Consider the following 15,325-nt stretch of genomic DNA (forward strand, 5'->3'; position numbering starts at 1 on the left):
TCTGCTGGAGAAAATGGAAAAAAAAGAAATTCACAAAAGGAGTGGTGGATGTGGGGGACAGCAGATGAAAGTCCTGTGAGCTGATTCTGTATGCGGTGCCTTTTTGTGTTGATGTGTTTTACTGGTGGGGAAGGGGCAAAACAACAGATTTTTCATAGAATCATAGAATGGCCTGGGGTTGAAAAGGCCCACAGTGCTCATCAGTTCCAACCCCCTGCTGTGTGCAGGTCACCAACCAGCAGCCCAGGCTGCCCAGAGCCACATCCAGCCTGGCCTCGAATGCCTGAGGGATGGGGCATCCACAGCCTGCTTGGGCAACCTGTTCCAGTGCCTCACCACCCTCTGTGTGGAAAAACTTCCTCCTGATTTTCCTTCTGGAGCTGTAGCAGTGTGTCAGCCTCCGAGCTGCACTGCTGCCTTCCCTTCCGTGCCCTTTTTCTGCTTGGCATCATCCCCAGCAACTTTGTGCACGCGCAGACCAACAGGACAAAAAACAAATTAGCCGCCTGAGTACAGCAGGCCTTGGCTGCACAGAGTGCTTCAATGGCAAAGCAATTTAGAGTGAGTAAACGGGCAGTCGCTGCCATGGGAGTAAACACGGTGATATTTAAAAGTGTGAGTTCAGCAAGAAGCCGGCTGCAGGAAGGGGTACGGTTTGAAGAAGCTCCATCTCGAGGTGTTTGTGCACAGAAGGGCTTTCTCACACCGCAGGCCAGGGGTTGTGCTGCTGGGGGAGCTGAGTCAGCCCCAGCTTTGGCAGCACCGGCTCCAACTCGGTGATGTTGTGCCAGTGATGTGGCTCAGGAGCAGCACACGGTCGGAACTTCGGTTTTTAGGAGTGGATGTGTGCAAGGCAGGGAGGGCACACCTCCATCCCCAGCTGCACGCTGCCAGGAGCTCTCTGGACAGTGGGATTTTCTTGTGCTTTCTTCAAAGGCTGCTTGGCTCGCCGGTAGCTTTGCTCCTCCTGCACTCCTGCCCGTGGTTGTCAGCTGTTGCCTTTCTTTTGCCTCATTCTCCAAACCCAGGTGTGTCTGTTCAGCCTTAAAGTGCTGAATGGTGATCTCCTCTCAGCTCTTGAGCACGGTGTGGCATTAGGGAGCTGCTGTGAGGTTGTGAATTCTTGATGAAAGTTCCCTTTCAAAAACAGCAGGATGTTGAAACATTTCTTCGCTTTCTGCTCCTTGCGTGGTGCTTCATTGAACTGCTTTTCAGCACAGGACTGGCTCAGTTCCCAGCTGTTGTTGCACAGACCCACGTGGTGGCTGGTTTTGGTCCCTGGATGTATATGGACCTCCATGTTGTGCTGACCATCCTACGTGCCCTGTGCTCTTCCAGCATCATTAGCAAAGCACAGATAGGTCAGTTTGGCAAGTTCCTGCCTGGAATGGAAACGAGTCCCTTGTTTTTAACAGAAATAATCTCAGTCTCAGCCCGTGGTACATTTAGGAGGATAAAAGCTGCCGAGGGAGCTGCCGTGGTGCAGCTGGCTGCGTGCTGCTCACACTGCTGGTTTGATGCTGAAAGCAGTCGGTGGAAGTGCAAATGTTCTTCCTGTTAAATTCATGAAAAAGGGAGTCAGGTTCTTACCACAGCACCTGAAATAACCACCTGTAATGATGTTACCTGGGCTGTGTAACATCAGTCTGTCAGATACGTTCAGCACAGTGTTGGATCCTGCGCTGATAACGAGCAATAAAACGAAGTCATACCCTGAAGATGGCGTGGACGGAAGTTTGCTGACCTGCAGGTGGAAGTCTTGTGGAGCCTGCCTGCTGCCAGCACTGCCTTCCCCTGCTTTCCTGATGCTGACAGCCTCAGCGCTGCTGGAGGAGCTGCTCTGCACCCGGGGCAGGGAGGTGAGCAGGGCTGCAGTGGCACTGCTGGTGGTAACACCTTCAAGTCCAGGCCGATGTTGGGCTCACATCTTTTTAGAGAACCATTTGCTAATTAATTGCTACTTAATTAGGTGATTTTTTTAGGCAAGCACCCTTTGCTTGCCACCCACCATCCCTCTTCCCATTGCTTTCACCTGGCCAATGCATCGTGAGGGCTCAGATTAATATTGGGGAAGTATTTAAAGTCCTTTCGTTTTCATTGAGTAATTTAATCTCTCAGAACGTGGTGTGCAGCAGAGCCCTGTTGGGAGTGAAGCTGCATATCATGTCCTGCCCCTCGTGCTGGCTTTGCCCAGGGTCTGGTCCTTGCTGTGACGGGTTAGAGTTTGTTTTGCAAACATAGCTGTGAGTAAAGAAGGAGTTTTGGTGGAGTATTGAGCAATCTCCAGTAGACATTAAAAATAAAAAAAAAAAAACCCACAAAAAACAACGAGCTTTTCATGGCCTAGTTCGTAGTAATTGAAAAAGCTGGCACGAGGAGCACTTAGAAGCTCAAAATTAAACAGGTTTGTTTATAGTAGCCGTGATTCAGTGCTGAGCTGCCAGGGTAAAAATAACCCCATGCACGGCCGCCGTGTGGGGCAGGGTGCTGGCAGTGGCACTGCAGATGCCAAATATTGGTGTCTGTGGGTGCAAACCAGGCTGGGAGCTGGGGTAGGAGTGCTGAGCTTCTCTGCTCCTTCTCTCTGACCTCTGTGGTGTTGTTGTTGTGCACATGGAGCTGTGCGTTGCAGCACAAATGCAGTCTGCATGCCCGAGTTGTCACCTGCCCTTGGTCCTACAGCTGCGCACTGGAATTCCCTGTTCCCAGGTGTGTTTAAGTTGGATCCGTACAAATGCTGTCAGCAAGAATCCCTTTGCTGTAGGCTCACTTTCTATTGCATTTGGAAGGATATTTAGCAGAAATCTCAACATCTCCCTTAACTGTTTCTGCAGCTTTTTGATTTCTGGGGTTTCAAGGTGGCTCTGCAGCGTTGGATGCAGAGCTGCTGCAAAAGCATCTTGCAAAAGCAGTTGCTTGGCTTCCTGTGCCATGCAGCACCGGGGCCTCACCGCCTCCGTGCCCAGGATTTCCACACTCTGAAGAGTGAATTTTATGCTTACAAACATTACTGGCTGAAAAATATATTCTGAAGAATTAATTTTTGTTTATTTTTCTTTCAGTGCCCTCGTAAGGAGCCTGGGAAACCCTTCAGTAGTGCTGTTAACACTGATGAGAGATCTTTTATGCCAAGGTATGAGTTTTTAATATTTAATTTGACAACTGGTGAAGTTAAAAGCTGCTTGAGCCTCGCTTCTGCAGCGGGGGAAAACAGCTCTGAAGTTTTGTGCTCCTTCCTGATGTCATCTACCGTTGTACGAAGCGTGAACCTATGGAGGCAGTCTGGTTTCTTTCTTCTGGTTGTGAAAGAGGCAGAACCGACCGCGCAGCCCTAACGGTTCTCCTGTGATGGGATCACCTCGTTGCTGCTCAAAGCATCCAACCAGCTGCAGATACATGGCACTCAAGAACTGGTGAACAGCCTTCGTGTGATGTACAGACGGTTACATTTGCATGTGGGTAGCTGTTCTCGTGGTGAGCACCACGTGAGGGTTGCTTGGGATAGGAAACTTTTACGCTTTGTACCGATCACAGTCTTCTCTTGTATCGAAAGAAGCACTGAACACCCATCATTTCATGCTGCTTTGCAATGCAGCTGTTGTTTCAGAGCACATTCCTGCACTGCACGATGCTCTGGGTGGCATTGAATGCCACGTGTCTCCTGTGTCGAGGTGGGCACGTGCAGTTTGCCAAACAAAAAGTTGCTTGGGATGGAACGTGGTGATTTTTGGAGCGCTCTATCTGTGCTGTATGAACAGGTAACATTAACAAACTTGTGAAAGAGCTACAAGATAATTAAAGCATGTGGGATCTACAGTAACGAGGCTTATGCGATTCAGGATCTTGGTTTCCTGTTGCACTTGAAAAAAAAAAAAATCAGCAAATACTGCAGAGATGAAATGAGAAGTCAGTCTTGTACTACTGCTGGCTGGAACTTTCCCACAAGTATTTTTACTATAAATAAGAAGTGAAAGAGTTCACAGCTATATTTAACCCGTAGCGTGATTTACTTTCAGGGCTTTCTTGGGTGGAGCATCCCGTGGAGCCTTGAGAGATGCACAGATCAATGGGTTGCATTGATGGTTTATTATAAAATACTCACCCCCTTGGAATTTCCAAGGATTATCAAGAGGAAAAGTGTTGCTGATTGGAATTCCCCTCTCCTTCCTAACAAAACCCACAGTTCTAGAAATAAAAGGAAGTGAATGTTACTTCTCTGGGAAGTTTTCAGCAGAAGAGCTTAGAGCTGCCAGGATCTTATCCAAAAATGTTATCAGTGTACTCAGACCAAGCAGTGTCTGTGCACTGTTTTGAGATATTTGAGGCTACCATTCTGGAAAACCCCTTTCAGTTTGACTCCGTTTCACAATTTTTATGCAATTAAGCAACAACAGTTTCAAGAGGTGGAAAAAAAAATAGCCCTGAGGTTAACTTCAAGCTCTGGGTGCTGCTGCTGGCTTAAGCTCAGCTCTCTGTGTGAGGCTGAGGGTTGAGAGTCTCAGTGTGGATGGGATGCAGTGTCGGCCCTGCTGCAGCTTGGGCTCATGTCAGCCTGGCTTAAGGTTTCCCCCGGCTGCAGGGAGACAGCAGCAAGGCTGAAGCCACGACCCTGATTCTTTGCAGGAAGCTGTTGGTGGTAGTGGACAAGGTGATGTGTTTTGTAGTGGGCAGGGTGATGCATTTCTGCATCGAACTCCAAGAAACACCTTTTCATTTGTAGCCGGTCTGGTGCGGCCATAAATCCCATGGCAACGTTGGTTTGCAGTGCCTTTGAGAAATGAAACTTCCCTGGGCTCATAGCATTCATGTTTCTGAACCCTTACTTGGGAAGGAGGAGAGGATAACTGGCAGCTGAGGTCATTGTTTGCCCAACGCCCCGACCGGGACAACCCAGCCTGGCTCAAAATGTAAACAGAGCGTAAAATGTTTATGGCCAGCTTTGTCACTTGCCTTATTTGTCAGGGAATCTCGAGGAGAATGAGAGGTTTTCTCGTGCAGCACAGCGAGCTCGGGGAGCTGGAAGATTTCCTTAAAAAGGCACAGCCCTGGCTGGATGAGCAGCGAGCGCTTGGCAGCTGTGGGGTCGGGCTGACCTTCCTGGGGAGAACTGCTGTCCTGCATCCTTCCCTGCAGGCTGAGCCCCTGCTCACAGCTCACCAGCCTTGTTATCTCATCCTCATGGCTGTAAAACACTGAGGACACAGAGGGAAGGTGGTGCAGTGAGGGGGGGGACTTGTGACTGCATACAAAGTGTTTCCCAACAGCAGAAAGCCAGCAGGTCCAGCCTGGGCATCCCAAACCCAGGAGGCAGTGAGTTCAGGGCAAAGCTTACTGTAATTAAAATGCTCTGTGACAACTCAGTGCTTCCTTTCACTTTGTCAGGTTTGCTATGGGAGTGTGGGATTGCGTGTGGTTGATGCATATGGGCACTGCAACGTGTTGGAGGGTGGATCTGTGCTTTGATGGTTATTGCTCTGCAGGGCACAAGCCAGAGCTGTTGTCAGAAGCCATCGAAACTTGAGCATCCAGGTGGACAAGGAAAATCTTCACTATTCCTGCAGAGATTCCTCTTCTCAGCACATCAGCAGAGCAGCAGTGCTCTTTTGAGAAGGCAGTGTCCTGGAGGTGTACATGCAGTGCTCTGGTAACGTTGATCTCCTCTTGCCTTGCAGGTTGCTGGTACCTGAGCAGCCCACACCATGCGTGAGTACAAGCTGGTGGTCCTTGGCTCAGGAGGTGTGGGCAAGTCTGCCTTGGTGAGTGGCTGGGAATGGTTCTGGCACTGCTGCATGCTGCTCGTGGGCACTGCTCACTGAGTGTGCTGGGATGTTTGTGCTGCTGCTCACCTGCACTTAGTGACACTCAGGTTGCCTTTGTTAGGCTGCTGGAGGATCTGTGAATTTGTCTATATATATATATATATATATTTATTTTTTTTTTTCTGGGAAGAAAGAAGTAATGAATCACTGCTGGAACAGTCAGCATTTGGTGCTTGCTTCCTGCAGATGTGTAATGCTGTGGATACCCAGCACCCAGCCCATGCTGCACTGATGGCACTTTGCACTCCTTAAGTGCTCCTGTTGTTCCTCCTAAGAGGTTTACATAGCAGAGTTGATAGTAAAGCTTTGTAAGACAGATTTCTGTCACCTGTTTATCAAAGATCAGCCAAGCAGCTCACCCCAGCCAGGATGGTGAAGAAGTAGTCAAGTGTGAGGTTATCTGGGAGGGAAACATGCCCTGCTCCTTGTCACAGAGGGTGACAGCAGCTGACTCACAGCAGAGAGCCCTGCTCCTTTCCAGACTCCTGCTGGAATGGGCTGCTGTGGGCTGTCAGATCACCTGCAGAATCCAGAAGGATAGAGGGGAAGGTTGTTCAATTATGACTCGAATTTGATGTGGTCTTTCAGAGATCTCATCCTAATCCTTGCGAGACTGAGGAGTAAAAGCTTTTGATACGCTCTGTTCTTCCACAGCACCTTAAGCAAACTGAAATGTCTACAAAAATTCCAGTCCCTTCCAGGGGACCAGGAAAACTGGGGAGCAATGGGAGTCAGAGTGCAGCACATACAGAGCCTGAGTGTCCAGGGATGGATGACATCCAAGAGGCAGCACGAGGGGAAATATTTAGGGCAGATTTGCTCTGAATAATCACATGGGGAAGAAATACTTCCCTTTCTACATGAATGATGTCTCCTTCTGTTGTGATTTAACACAAATTGAGTGTCTGGAGTGCCACTGGATTGAACTGTGTGCTCTGTGTGTAATCCTGGGTACCTTCACTGTCACTCTGACTTAATTGAGATCTGGGATTTCCACAGCAAATGCATTGCCAGTTCCTCGGATCAGATTTCACATTTCCCATATTTGGTGCTTTTTATTCTTCTGAAGTCACAGGCACTGAAACGAAGGCATTTGGGGGATCTCATCTTTTATAAAAAACGAGCCAGCAGTTTCCCCAGAGTGGCTCAAGAAGTGACAGATTGCACAGATTTTACTTAAATTTGTTGATAATTTATGTCTTTTCTCCCCTCCTGAATTTTCTCTCAGCAGCATGGAGCAGTTTGGTGCTGCTCCTTGTTGGTGAAGTGTTTTTTGGTAACACATCACAGTCCGTTTGCTTACCTGATTTATTTCCCTTCTCCTTTCTCCCCAGACTGTACAGTTCGTTCAGGGAATTTTTGTTGAAAAATATGACCCAACAATAGAAGACTCATACAGAAAGGTAAAGTAATGGTGTTTTCATTCCTTTCACATCTCACAGTGCATGCTGCTTTTTTATAATGCTACGAAAGCCCATCAGGCAGAGCCAGTTGTGTATCTGAGAGCATCACGGATCCATAAAACTACAGATCGTTTCCTTTGGCTTTGCAGAGCACTTCACAGAATTGAGGCTTCTGGCCAACCCAATGGTGTGAGCCACTGTAAAGCTGAATAATAAGGGAAGGGCCAATGGTGCTGTTAATTTGGCTGTTTACTTCTGTTTAATAGGAGAACTTACCCTCCGTTGCTCACACAACTTGCAGCTCTCGCTTTAGATCTCTGATGGCTTTGTTGCTCTCTCTTAGAAATGGTGTTATTCTGCTTAGTTTGAAGGCACATACAAAATCTCTGCAGCTGCTTTGCACGCAGGGCTGAGCAGAAGTCCTTGTCAGGATCCCTGACCCTGGTGTTATGCAGCTCTATCAACAGTGCTGCTTTCTTCTCTGGGATTGATGTCAAGGAACCCATTGTTTTGCAGATTAGCATAATTGTTGCCATAATTAAAGACACCAAAACAGAAAACAAAACTTGCAGCCTTTGTGCCTGTGATAATTAAGCATAAATTCTGAGTTCTGCTGTTAGATTTATTCCGCTTTCGTAGAATTACCCACGGGGAATCAGAGATGTCTCTTAGGTGGTAAAAGTTTTGTTATGCCTGAGTGTGAGCAGAGCCCTGTGGCACAAGGGAGCTGCCCAGGTGCCAGCTGGGGGTGTCACTGAGCTCTGATAGCAAAGTCCCAGGTGCTGGGAAGGTGCTCTCTTGCAAAGCTCTTTGCTGCAGAAGTAAAAAATGAAGCTGAGATTCCTCTCCCCTGCCTCATTTCAGAGTCTTTAGTTTTAACTGTTTCTGTCTCTTCCCTTTTTCCCCAGCAAGTGGAAGTAGACTGTCAACAGTGTATGCTTGAAATCCTGGATACAGCAGGGACAGTAAGTATAAGCCCTCTTTCTAAATGGCACTGAGTTGCTTCCTTGAGAGTGGAGTGAGGTATAGAACTTAATAATCCTGTGGAAGCAATAGAGCAAATCAAACAGTTCTGTTAAATAACCCAACAGTGGGTCACTGTATCGACATACTGATGTGTGATAATTTTGTTTGTTAACTTTGCAAGTGGTCAAAACACACTGACAAAAGGATGAGGTCTTTGGGAGCAGGCTTTGGGGGCAAACCATAGAATCATAGAAGGGCCTGGGTTGAAAAGGACCACAGCGATCATCCAGTTCCAACCCCCTGCTATGTGCAGAGTCTCCAACCAGCAGCCCAGGCTGCCCAGAGCCACATCCAGCCTGGCCTTGAATGCCTGCAGGGATGGGGCATCCACAACCTCCTTGTTCCAGTGCATCACCACCCTCTGTGTGAAAAACTTTCTCCTAATATCCAACCTAAACCTCCCCTGTCTCAGTTTAAAACCATTCCCCCAAACACCTGCCTGTGCCCTGCACTGTGCCACCTCCTCATCTCCGTATAGCAAAGGTATTCCATCGCAAACATCCATCAGCTGCATTAATAGCATTCCTCTTTCCCTGATTACAGGAGCAATTTACAGCAATGAGGGATCTCTATATGAAGAACGGCCAGGGGTTTGCACTAGTATATTCAATAACAGCACAGTCCACGTTTAACGACCTACAGGACCTGCGGGAACAGATCTTACGGGTGAAGGACACTGAAGATGTAAGTAAAATGCTGTCTCGTTTTGTAAATGAATAGAATGCCTTCCGAATGAGGCACGTGGAAATTTGTACGTGAGTAAAATGTCTTTCTAGGAATACTCACTGCTGCACAGCCAAGTTTTGTGTTGGAGTTCCCTCTGCAGTATTTGTTGTTTTTAGTGTTACATCTCGAGTTCGCTGGAAAGCTGACAGTCTGGATGGGAAGCGACAGCAAAATGGTGGGAGTCAATTGAAGACAAAACTTTTTTTTTCTTTCATTTTAGCTCTGTTAAATTTGCCAGTAATGATTCAATTGCTAAAACGCATTTATAGTGTTGTGCCAGGGGGTGGTACTTAAAATCACAGAATGGCCTGGGTTGAAAAGGACCACAATGATCATCTCACTTCAACCCCTCTGCTGTGTGCAGGGTTGCCAACCACCAGACCAGGCTGCCCAGAGCCACATGCAGCCTACTTGTTGAACCCAAGGCTCAGGACGTTTTCAACTTTCATGCAACCTTCTGCTCAGTTTTGGGCTTCCTGTTTTAAGTTTCAGAACACATCTTTTAACATCCCAGCTCTCAAACCATTAACCTAAGTCTGAATTTAAAATCCAGTCTTTACGTGACGTAGGAAGTAATCAAGTTGTTGTACTTCCATTTTCTGTTCCGTGATGATCGCTGCTTCTTGAAATAACCTTATAAAAAGTTTCATGTTTTTCAAATCTGTTCCATTAAGTAGCACTTTTTTCCTATTGTTTCTCATTTTCATTTCCTTATTCTATTTGCTGGATGTGTTCAGAACACATCTTAAAGTTTTGGAGGTCTCTGAAGGGTCTCGAAGTCTGAAGGGAGGGAATTGGGCTGATATGGTTGGAAATCATAGAATTACAGAATGGTTTGGGTTGGAAGGGACCTATAAGATCATCTATTTCCAACCTCCTGCTACAGGCAGGGACACTTCCACTAGCCCAGGTTGCTCACAGCCCCTTCCAGCCTGGCCTTAATGTGAAATGAGCTTTTGAGGGGGTTTTGTGCCTTCAGCTTTGTGATATAAGAAGTAAAATTTACTTCTTGAAAATAAAACTGCCATCGTTTTCTGATCAGTACAGCTGTTTTAAATACAAAAATTAATCTTGAGTGCAGCTGAATGAGAGGGAGAATACAAATACTAACTTTCAAGAGGATTAGAAAACGTAAAGGAAATTATCAAAGGAAGTGGATGATTTATTTCCCAGCTGGAGAGTGCTCATTTTCTGCTCAAAGAATGAAATGCTTCAGGAAATGGAACGAGGCACACACCCACCAGCAACAGTTCTGTTTTTTTTTTTTTCTACATGTGCATAGCAAAGGGAAACAGGATGCAGAGGTGCTGAAGGAGAGGGGCTGATGGCCATCGCTGTGCTGTGGAGCAAATAGACTTCTTGTGTCTGCATCGTGGATGTAGGCTGGATGTGTTGAAAATGTACCAAATGTTTATTCTAACATGGCATGAGATTATTTATTGGAAGAGAAGTCCTTTCGGAAGCCGAGCTGCAGGTGCTCATTAGTTGGGAACTTCAGTTATTATCAGCAAGTCAATCTTAATGATGGTTTCAGTGCTACTTGTAGTGAACGTCCTTTTATTGTGTGTGAAATGCACCAGTGATGCAGTTTGCGTTGTGATGCCATGGGCAGATGGCCGTGTGCTGGGGTTGTGGGAACACGGCTGCATTTCAGTGACAGCATTGCTTGGGCAGTCCACGTGGTGTGTTATGTTGCTGCCACATCTCGTCCTCTTGCTTCTCTCTTCTCCAGGTTCCAATGATTCTGGTTGGCAATAAATGTGACCTGGAGGAAGAACGCGTAGTCGGCAAAGAACAGGGTCAAAACTTAGCAAGACAGTGGTGTAACTGTGCCTTTCTAGAATCGTCTGCAAAGTCTAAAATCAATGTTAATGAGGTAAGTATTATAGCTGCTCTTTGTTACTTCTACACGAATGCCATGTAGAGTTGAATCAGAGAATCGTAGAATTGCTCAGGTTGGAAAAGACCCTCAAGATCATCAAGTCCAACCACAACCTGGCCATCCTACCCCAACTCTAACAGCAGCTAAATCACGTCCCTGAGCACCACATCCAGATGGATTTTAAACACATCCAGGGATGGTGACTCAACCACCTCCCTGTGCAGCCCATTCCAGTGCTTAACAACCCTTTTGTAAAGAAGTTTTTCCTGATATCCAACCTAAACCCTGGTGCAGCTTGAGGCCATTTCCCCCCTCGTCCTGTCACCAGTGAGAAGAGACCAGCCCCGCTCTGCTGCAATCAGCTTTCAGATATTTGAAGAGAGCAATAATGTCTCCCCTCAGCCTCCTCTTCCCCAGACCAAACAGCCCCAGCTCCTTCAGTCTCTCCTCATAGCCCACATTCTCCAAGCCCATCCCCAGCCTCGTTGCCCTTCTCTGGACCTGCTCCAGCACCTCCATGTCTTTTCTGTACTGAGGTGCCCAAAACTGAACACAGAAGCATGCAGTGCTGCTTATAGTTCCCTATCAGAAAGATAGGGTGCTTCTGAAATCTCAGCCTGGGAGGAACTTGGACAAGTCTGCAACAGGAGATGCAGCCTCTTCAGCTACTGTTTCCTATCTGTTTTAAAGAAATCTGCTCCTTTTTGTCTGTAAAGAGTGGGTGACGCCTCCACGTAAATGCTTTCTGTGGCCTGAGTCAGAGGGCATGGATAAAGAGGGTCCTGAGTGAGCTGGATGGCTCTTAGATAAACTCCTGTACGTTTTTAAGATAACTGCTGCTATTCTGAATGTGGATATGCCCCACTGTATCACTTGTTGTGTTGCATAGTGTTGGCTGTTGGTTTTGAAAGTATTTGCTTTTCACATTCCTGCTACATCTGGCTGCTCAAGCAGACATCCCATCACAGTCCTCCCCTGGTAAGCCACTAATTTACTGAGACCATTTCCAAACGTAAATGTCTGCACAATTCTCCATGTTTAAATGAGAAACACCTCTGCACGTCGGTGTGCCCGGCATCACATGGCTCTTGCCATCCAGCACTGAGGTTTTATTCCCTCCTGTGAGCTGTCTGACAGGACCAAGGGCCAGCTTTCCATTCACAAATGCTAAGGTGACCCCATTGAGCAGAGCAGCTTTGGTGCCAGGAAATAACTGGGACCGTTTAGGAGCCTGAGATAAGGAGAAGCAGTGGGTTTTGGCCCAAACCCAGCATCCTTCATGGCCAGTGTGCCATGCCCAGTGCTGCAGGGAGGGCCAGGAGCTCCTGCTGTTGGGATGGGGCTGCAGGAACCTCATCTGCCAGCAAAGAGATGTTGGGCCCTTTGCCATGTGTTGCCCCAGCACATGGCAGTTCCCTTCGTACAGCCTTAGCTCTTGTTTGTAAAGGCTTAAAGATGGAAAGCTGCTCTGCATCAGAATAGAAAATGCCTTTTATTGGTTGGTTTCTCCTACAGAAACCTTTCCTTTATGTGTCATCTGTACACTTAGCATCTGGGTGTGAACTGCTCTCATTACCCAGATCTGGCAGTAGGAAGCTTAGCAAAGGAGGTGCAGGAGCAGCTCAGGTGCTTTTAATATTTGACACCAGAGCCCAGTGAAGGCAGCATGGGTTCATGTTGTTTGGGGTATCCAACTGGGCACTTGTGCTTTCATGCACATACAAGGCAGAAAATCTGAAATATCCAGGCATTGAAATCTGTTACAACCTGTTTGTCTTCTGGATTTCCTTGGAATCAACCAGAATTTGTGAGCAATCAGCAGCTCCAGAAGGAAGAAAGTAAATGAGGAGAAAGGTGGGGCTTTCTGGAGGTCGAAGCAGTTCTGCTCAGTACCATGACCCAACTCCAGGCAAGTTTGCAAAGCTCATTTTGCTAAGAGCGGTTATTACTAAAAAAACAAATGACAGCGAAAAGTGTTCACAAGGAATTTGTTGCTGAAGCAAAAAGAGATCTTTGTGATCATCCCCTTCTGGAAGAGTCTCCTTCAGACAGATGATCTGTTTTTCCTTGCCGATATTATTAATGAATTCAGACAGATCAGCACCAAAGGCACATGAGATCAGCAGGAAGTGAATGACAGCTCCAGTCTGAATGGCTGTGATGGAAACCAAGAACGCATCCTACACAATGGGGAGTGAAGCCAGGGCCCAGAAGCTGCTCCCTTATTTTCTGCAAACGGATGGGAGCTCTGTGCACTCTTGTTTAAGAAGCAGTTGCTTGAGGAGTAAGTGCAGCTAAATGGAGGCAGCTTGATTGAATTTATAAGACTGCAGGCACCAGGAAGGAGCATCAACCTGCCAACCTGCCTGATTTTTGACACTTGAGTAGTGTTTGTTATTTTGGTACTCAGTTTGTTTCTTTCCTTTTCAGATCTTTTATGACCTGGTCAGACAGATAAATAGAAAAACACCAGTGGAAAAGAAGAAGCCTAAAAAGAAATCATGCCTGCTGCTTTAGACTCCCATGGTGCAGCAGCTCTGAGCCAGGTAAGCGATGTCTCCCCTGCAGGCTGGGTGTAATGCACACCTGAGCTGCTCCTGACAGGGCTCCTTCCCCCTCCCTCCGCTCCTCTGCCTTCTGTCTGCTCCAAAATACACAGTTCTTGCTGGTCTGCTGCCCCTGTTGGCCTCTTCTGACTGAAAGCCATTTCCACTGCTGGACCTGGCAGGGAAATATCAGCCTTCCTCCTTTTGCTTGGGCTGTGGTTTGTGACGCAGCAGGAGCTGGTGGGGATGGGCGCAGTGTTCCTCCTTGCTCTCTTAGGCTCTTCCCTGTGACTCTGTGCTTGGAGCCATCCTGGGTCAGCCGTGCTTCCTCCTGAAGTGGCAGTCGGGTGACTCGTGGTGCTGTCACAGCCCTGGCTGATAAGAGGACAATTGCAAACGGGTTTGGGTGGGACATGGATTTCAATGGCTGCCCACCAGGAACGCAACCCAAAACAAAACACCACCAAAGGTTGGACGTGTGCTATAAATAATCTTCCTGTGTATCTTGGCAGGGTACTCAGTGTGCTGACAGCTGCTCTGTCGTACTGCTGGAAGAAAGCAGCCTCTCTGCAGCTGCAGCTTCTGGCCGTGAGCAGCACGATGCCCTTACTTACAACATGAGAAACCCGTTCTTTTTCTCTTCCTAGATTGCAGGAATGAAGAACTGTTGCCTAAATGGAAAGTGCCAGCGTTCCCAACGTCACCACCTTACAGAAATTAGTGACATATCTGAAGGAGCTTCTCCTGTTTTTGTATACGACGAGAAGAATTTAGATCTTAAAATGGTTTGCACACAATCCCTGGAAAAAGAAATTGCTCTCTGTATATCTCTTGGAAATTGAAGACAGTAGCATTTCTCCTTTGCAATAGCAGTTAACAGATGTGAAAAATAAATATAATTGACTGTAGCGTATGATTATACAAAGGAGCATGGATGCATTTCAAATGTTAGACATTGCTACTATAATTAAAATTTCATATTGACCCTTATATCATAATTTCTCCCCATCAAGCACTAAAAATGTTCCACCATTATATTTTATATCTGTAACTATAGATATATATTATCTGAGATTTCCCTTTGAACTCACTGCAGCAAATAACTTTTTGAGTCATTGACTTCATTTTATATTTAAAAGTTACAGAATATCATTATTTTCATTCTGCCATTATATTCTAATTAAAAATGTTTGTGCATAATGCTTTGGAAAAATGGGTCTTTTATAGGAAAAAAAACAAAACTGGGATAACTGATTTCTATGGCTTTAAAAGCAAATATATATAATATACTAAACCAACTCTAATATTGCTTCTTGTGTTTTACTGTCACAGATTAAATTACAGCTTTTATGAATGATTAAATTTTAGTACATTTTCATTTTGTTTCTGTGCTTTTGTTACCGTTTCCCGGGTTCGTGGGGTGCTTTTAATGGGAACCAACGCTGAGAAATCCCCATAAATGAGCTGTTTTTCTCCATCTGACCCTGATGCAGCTGTGGAGTTGAGCAGAGATCCCACTTTCTCGATGCAGCCCAAGCAGAATGGAGGCATAGGGTGACAATGTCAGTCCGTCTGCCTGCATTACAGCTACTGGGGCAAATTGGGCACCAAGCTGCAGCTCCCCGCGCTTCCTTTTTCAGGCGGAGCCGAAGCGCGGCGTTTGCAGGTCGGTTATCTTTACTAAACGTGCAATTATTTTAGTAATGAAGTGATTTTAATGTTGTTCGGCGCGGCTGCGGAATGGAGGCCCGCCCTCCGCTCGCCGGTACCGCGCACTGCCGCCAGGGGGCGCTGTCCGCCCGCAGCCGCCGCTTCCCTTGGGCTCTCCCGGTTCCTTTGGGATCCCCGGGCCGGGTTCCCTTGGGGTCCCTGAATCGTGGTGATTCCTCCGGTTCCTTTTGGGTCTCCTGGTTCCTGGTGCTC

At 46.9% G+C, this 15,325-nt stretch overlaps 1 protein-coding gene across 1 annotated transcript; it reads left to right on the forward strand.

Annotated features, from left to right (window-relative positions):
• Window positions 1–3,061: 3,061 nt before the first annotated feature.
• Window positions 3,062–14,779, forward strand: RAP1A (RAP1A, member of RAS oncogene family). Its single transcript, NM_001303203.1, has 8 exons — window positions 3,062–3,133; window positions 5,673–5,756; window positions 7,154–7,222; window positions 8,131–8,187; window positions 8,792–8,932; window positions 10,707–10,850; window positions 13,287–13,402; window positions 14,050–14,779. Exons 2-7 carry the CDS (start codon window positions 5,700–5,702, stop codon window positions 13,371–13,373), a joined length of 555 nt encoding a protein of 184 aa, NP_001290132.1. The 5' UTR covers window positions 3,062–3,133; window positions 5,673–5,699; the 3' UTR covers window positions 13,374–13,402; window positions 14,050–14,779.
• The last annotated feature ends 546 nt before the right edge of the window (window positions 14,780–15,325 follow it).

The sequence above is a fragment of the Meleagris gallopavo genome, chromosome 28 (assembly GCF_000146605.3).
Source record: "Meleagris gallopavo isolate NT-WF06-2002-E0010 breed Aviagen turkey brand Nicholas breeding stock chromosome 28, Turkey_5.1, whole genome shotgun sequence".
NCBI classification, from domain to species: Eukaryota; Metazoa; Chordata; class Aves; order Galliformes; family Phasianidae; genus Meleagris; species Meleagris gallopavo.

What these genes read in the sequence shown, in the direction of transcription:
- RAP1A (NM_001303203.1), top strand. Translation starts at nt 5,700, where the DNA reads ATGCGTGAGTACAAGCTGGTGGTCCTTGGCTCAGGAGGTGTGGGCAAG. An exon ending in GTGTGGGCAAGTCTGCCTTG is followed by an intron (nt 5,757 to 7,153) that starts GTGAGTGGCTGG and finishes CTTTCTCCCCAG; the next exon opens with ACTGTACAGTTCGTTCAGGG. An exon ending in TAGAAGACTCATACAGAAAG is followed by an intron (nt 7,223 to 8,130) that starts GTAAAGTAATGG and finishes CTTTTTCCCCAG; the next exon opens with CAAGTGGAAGTAGACTGTCA.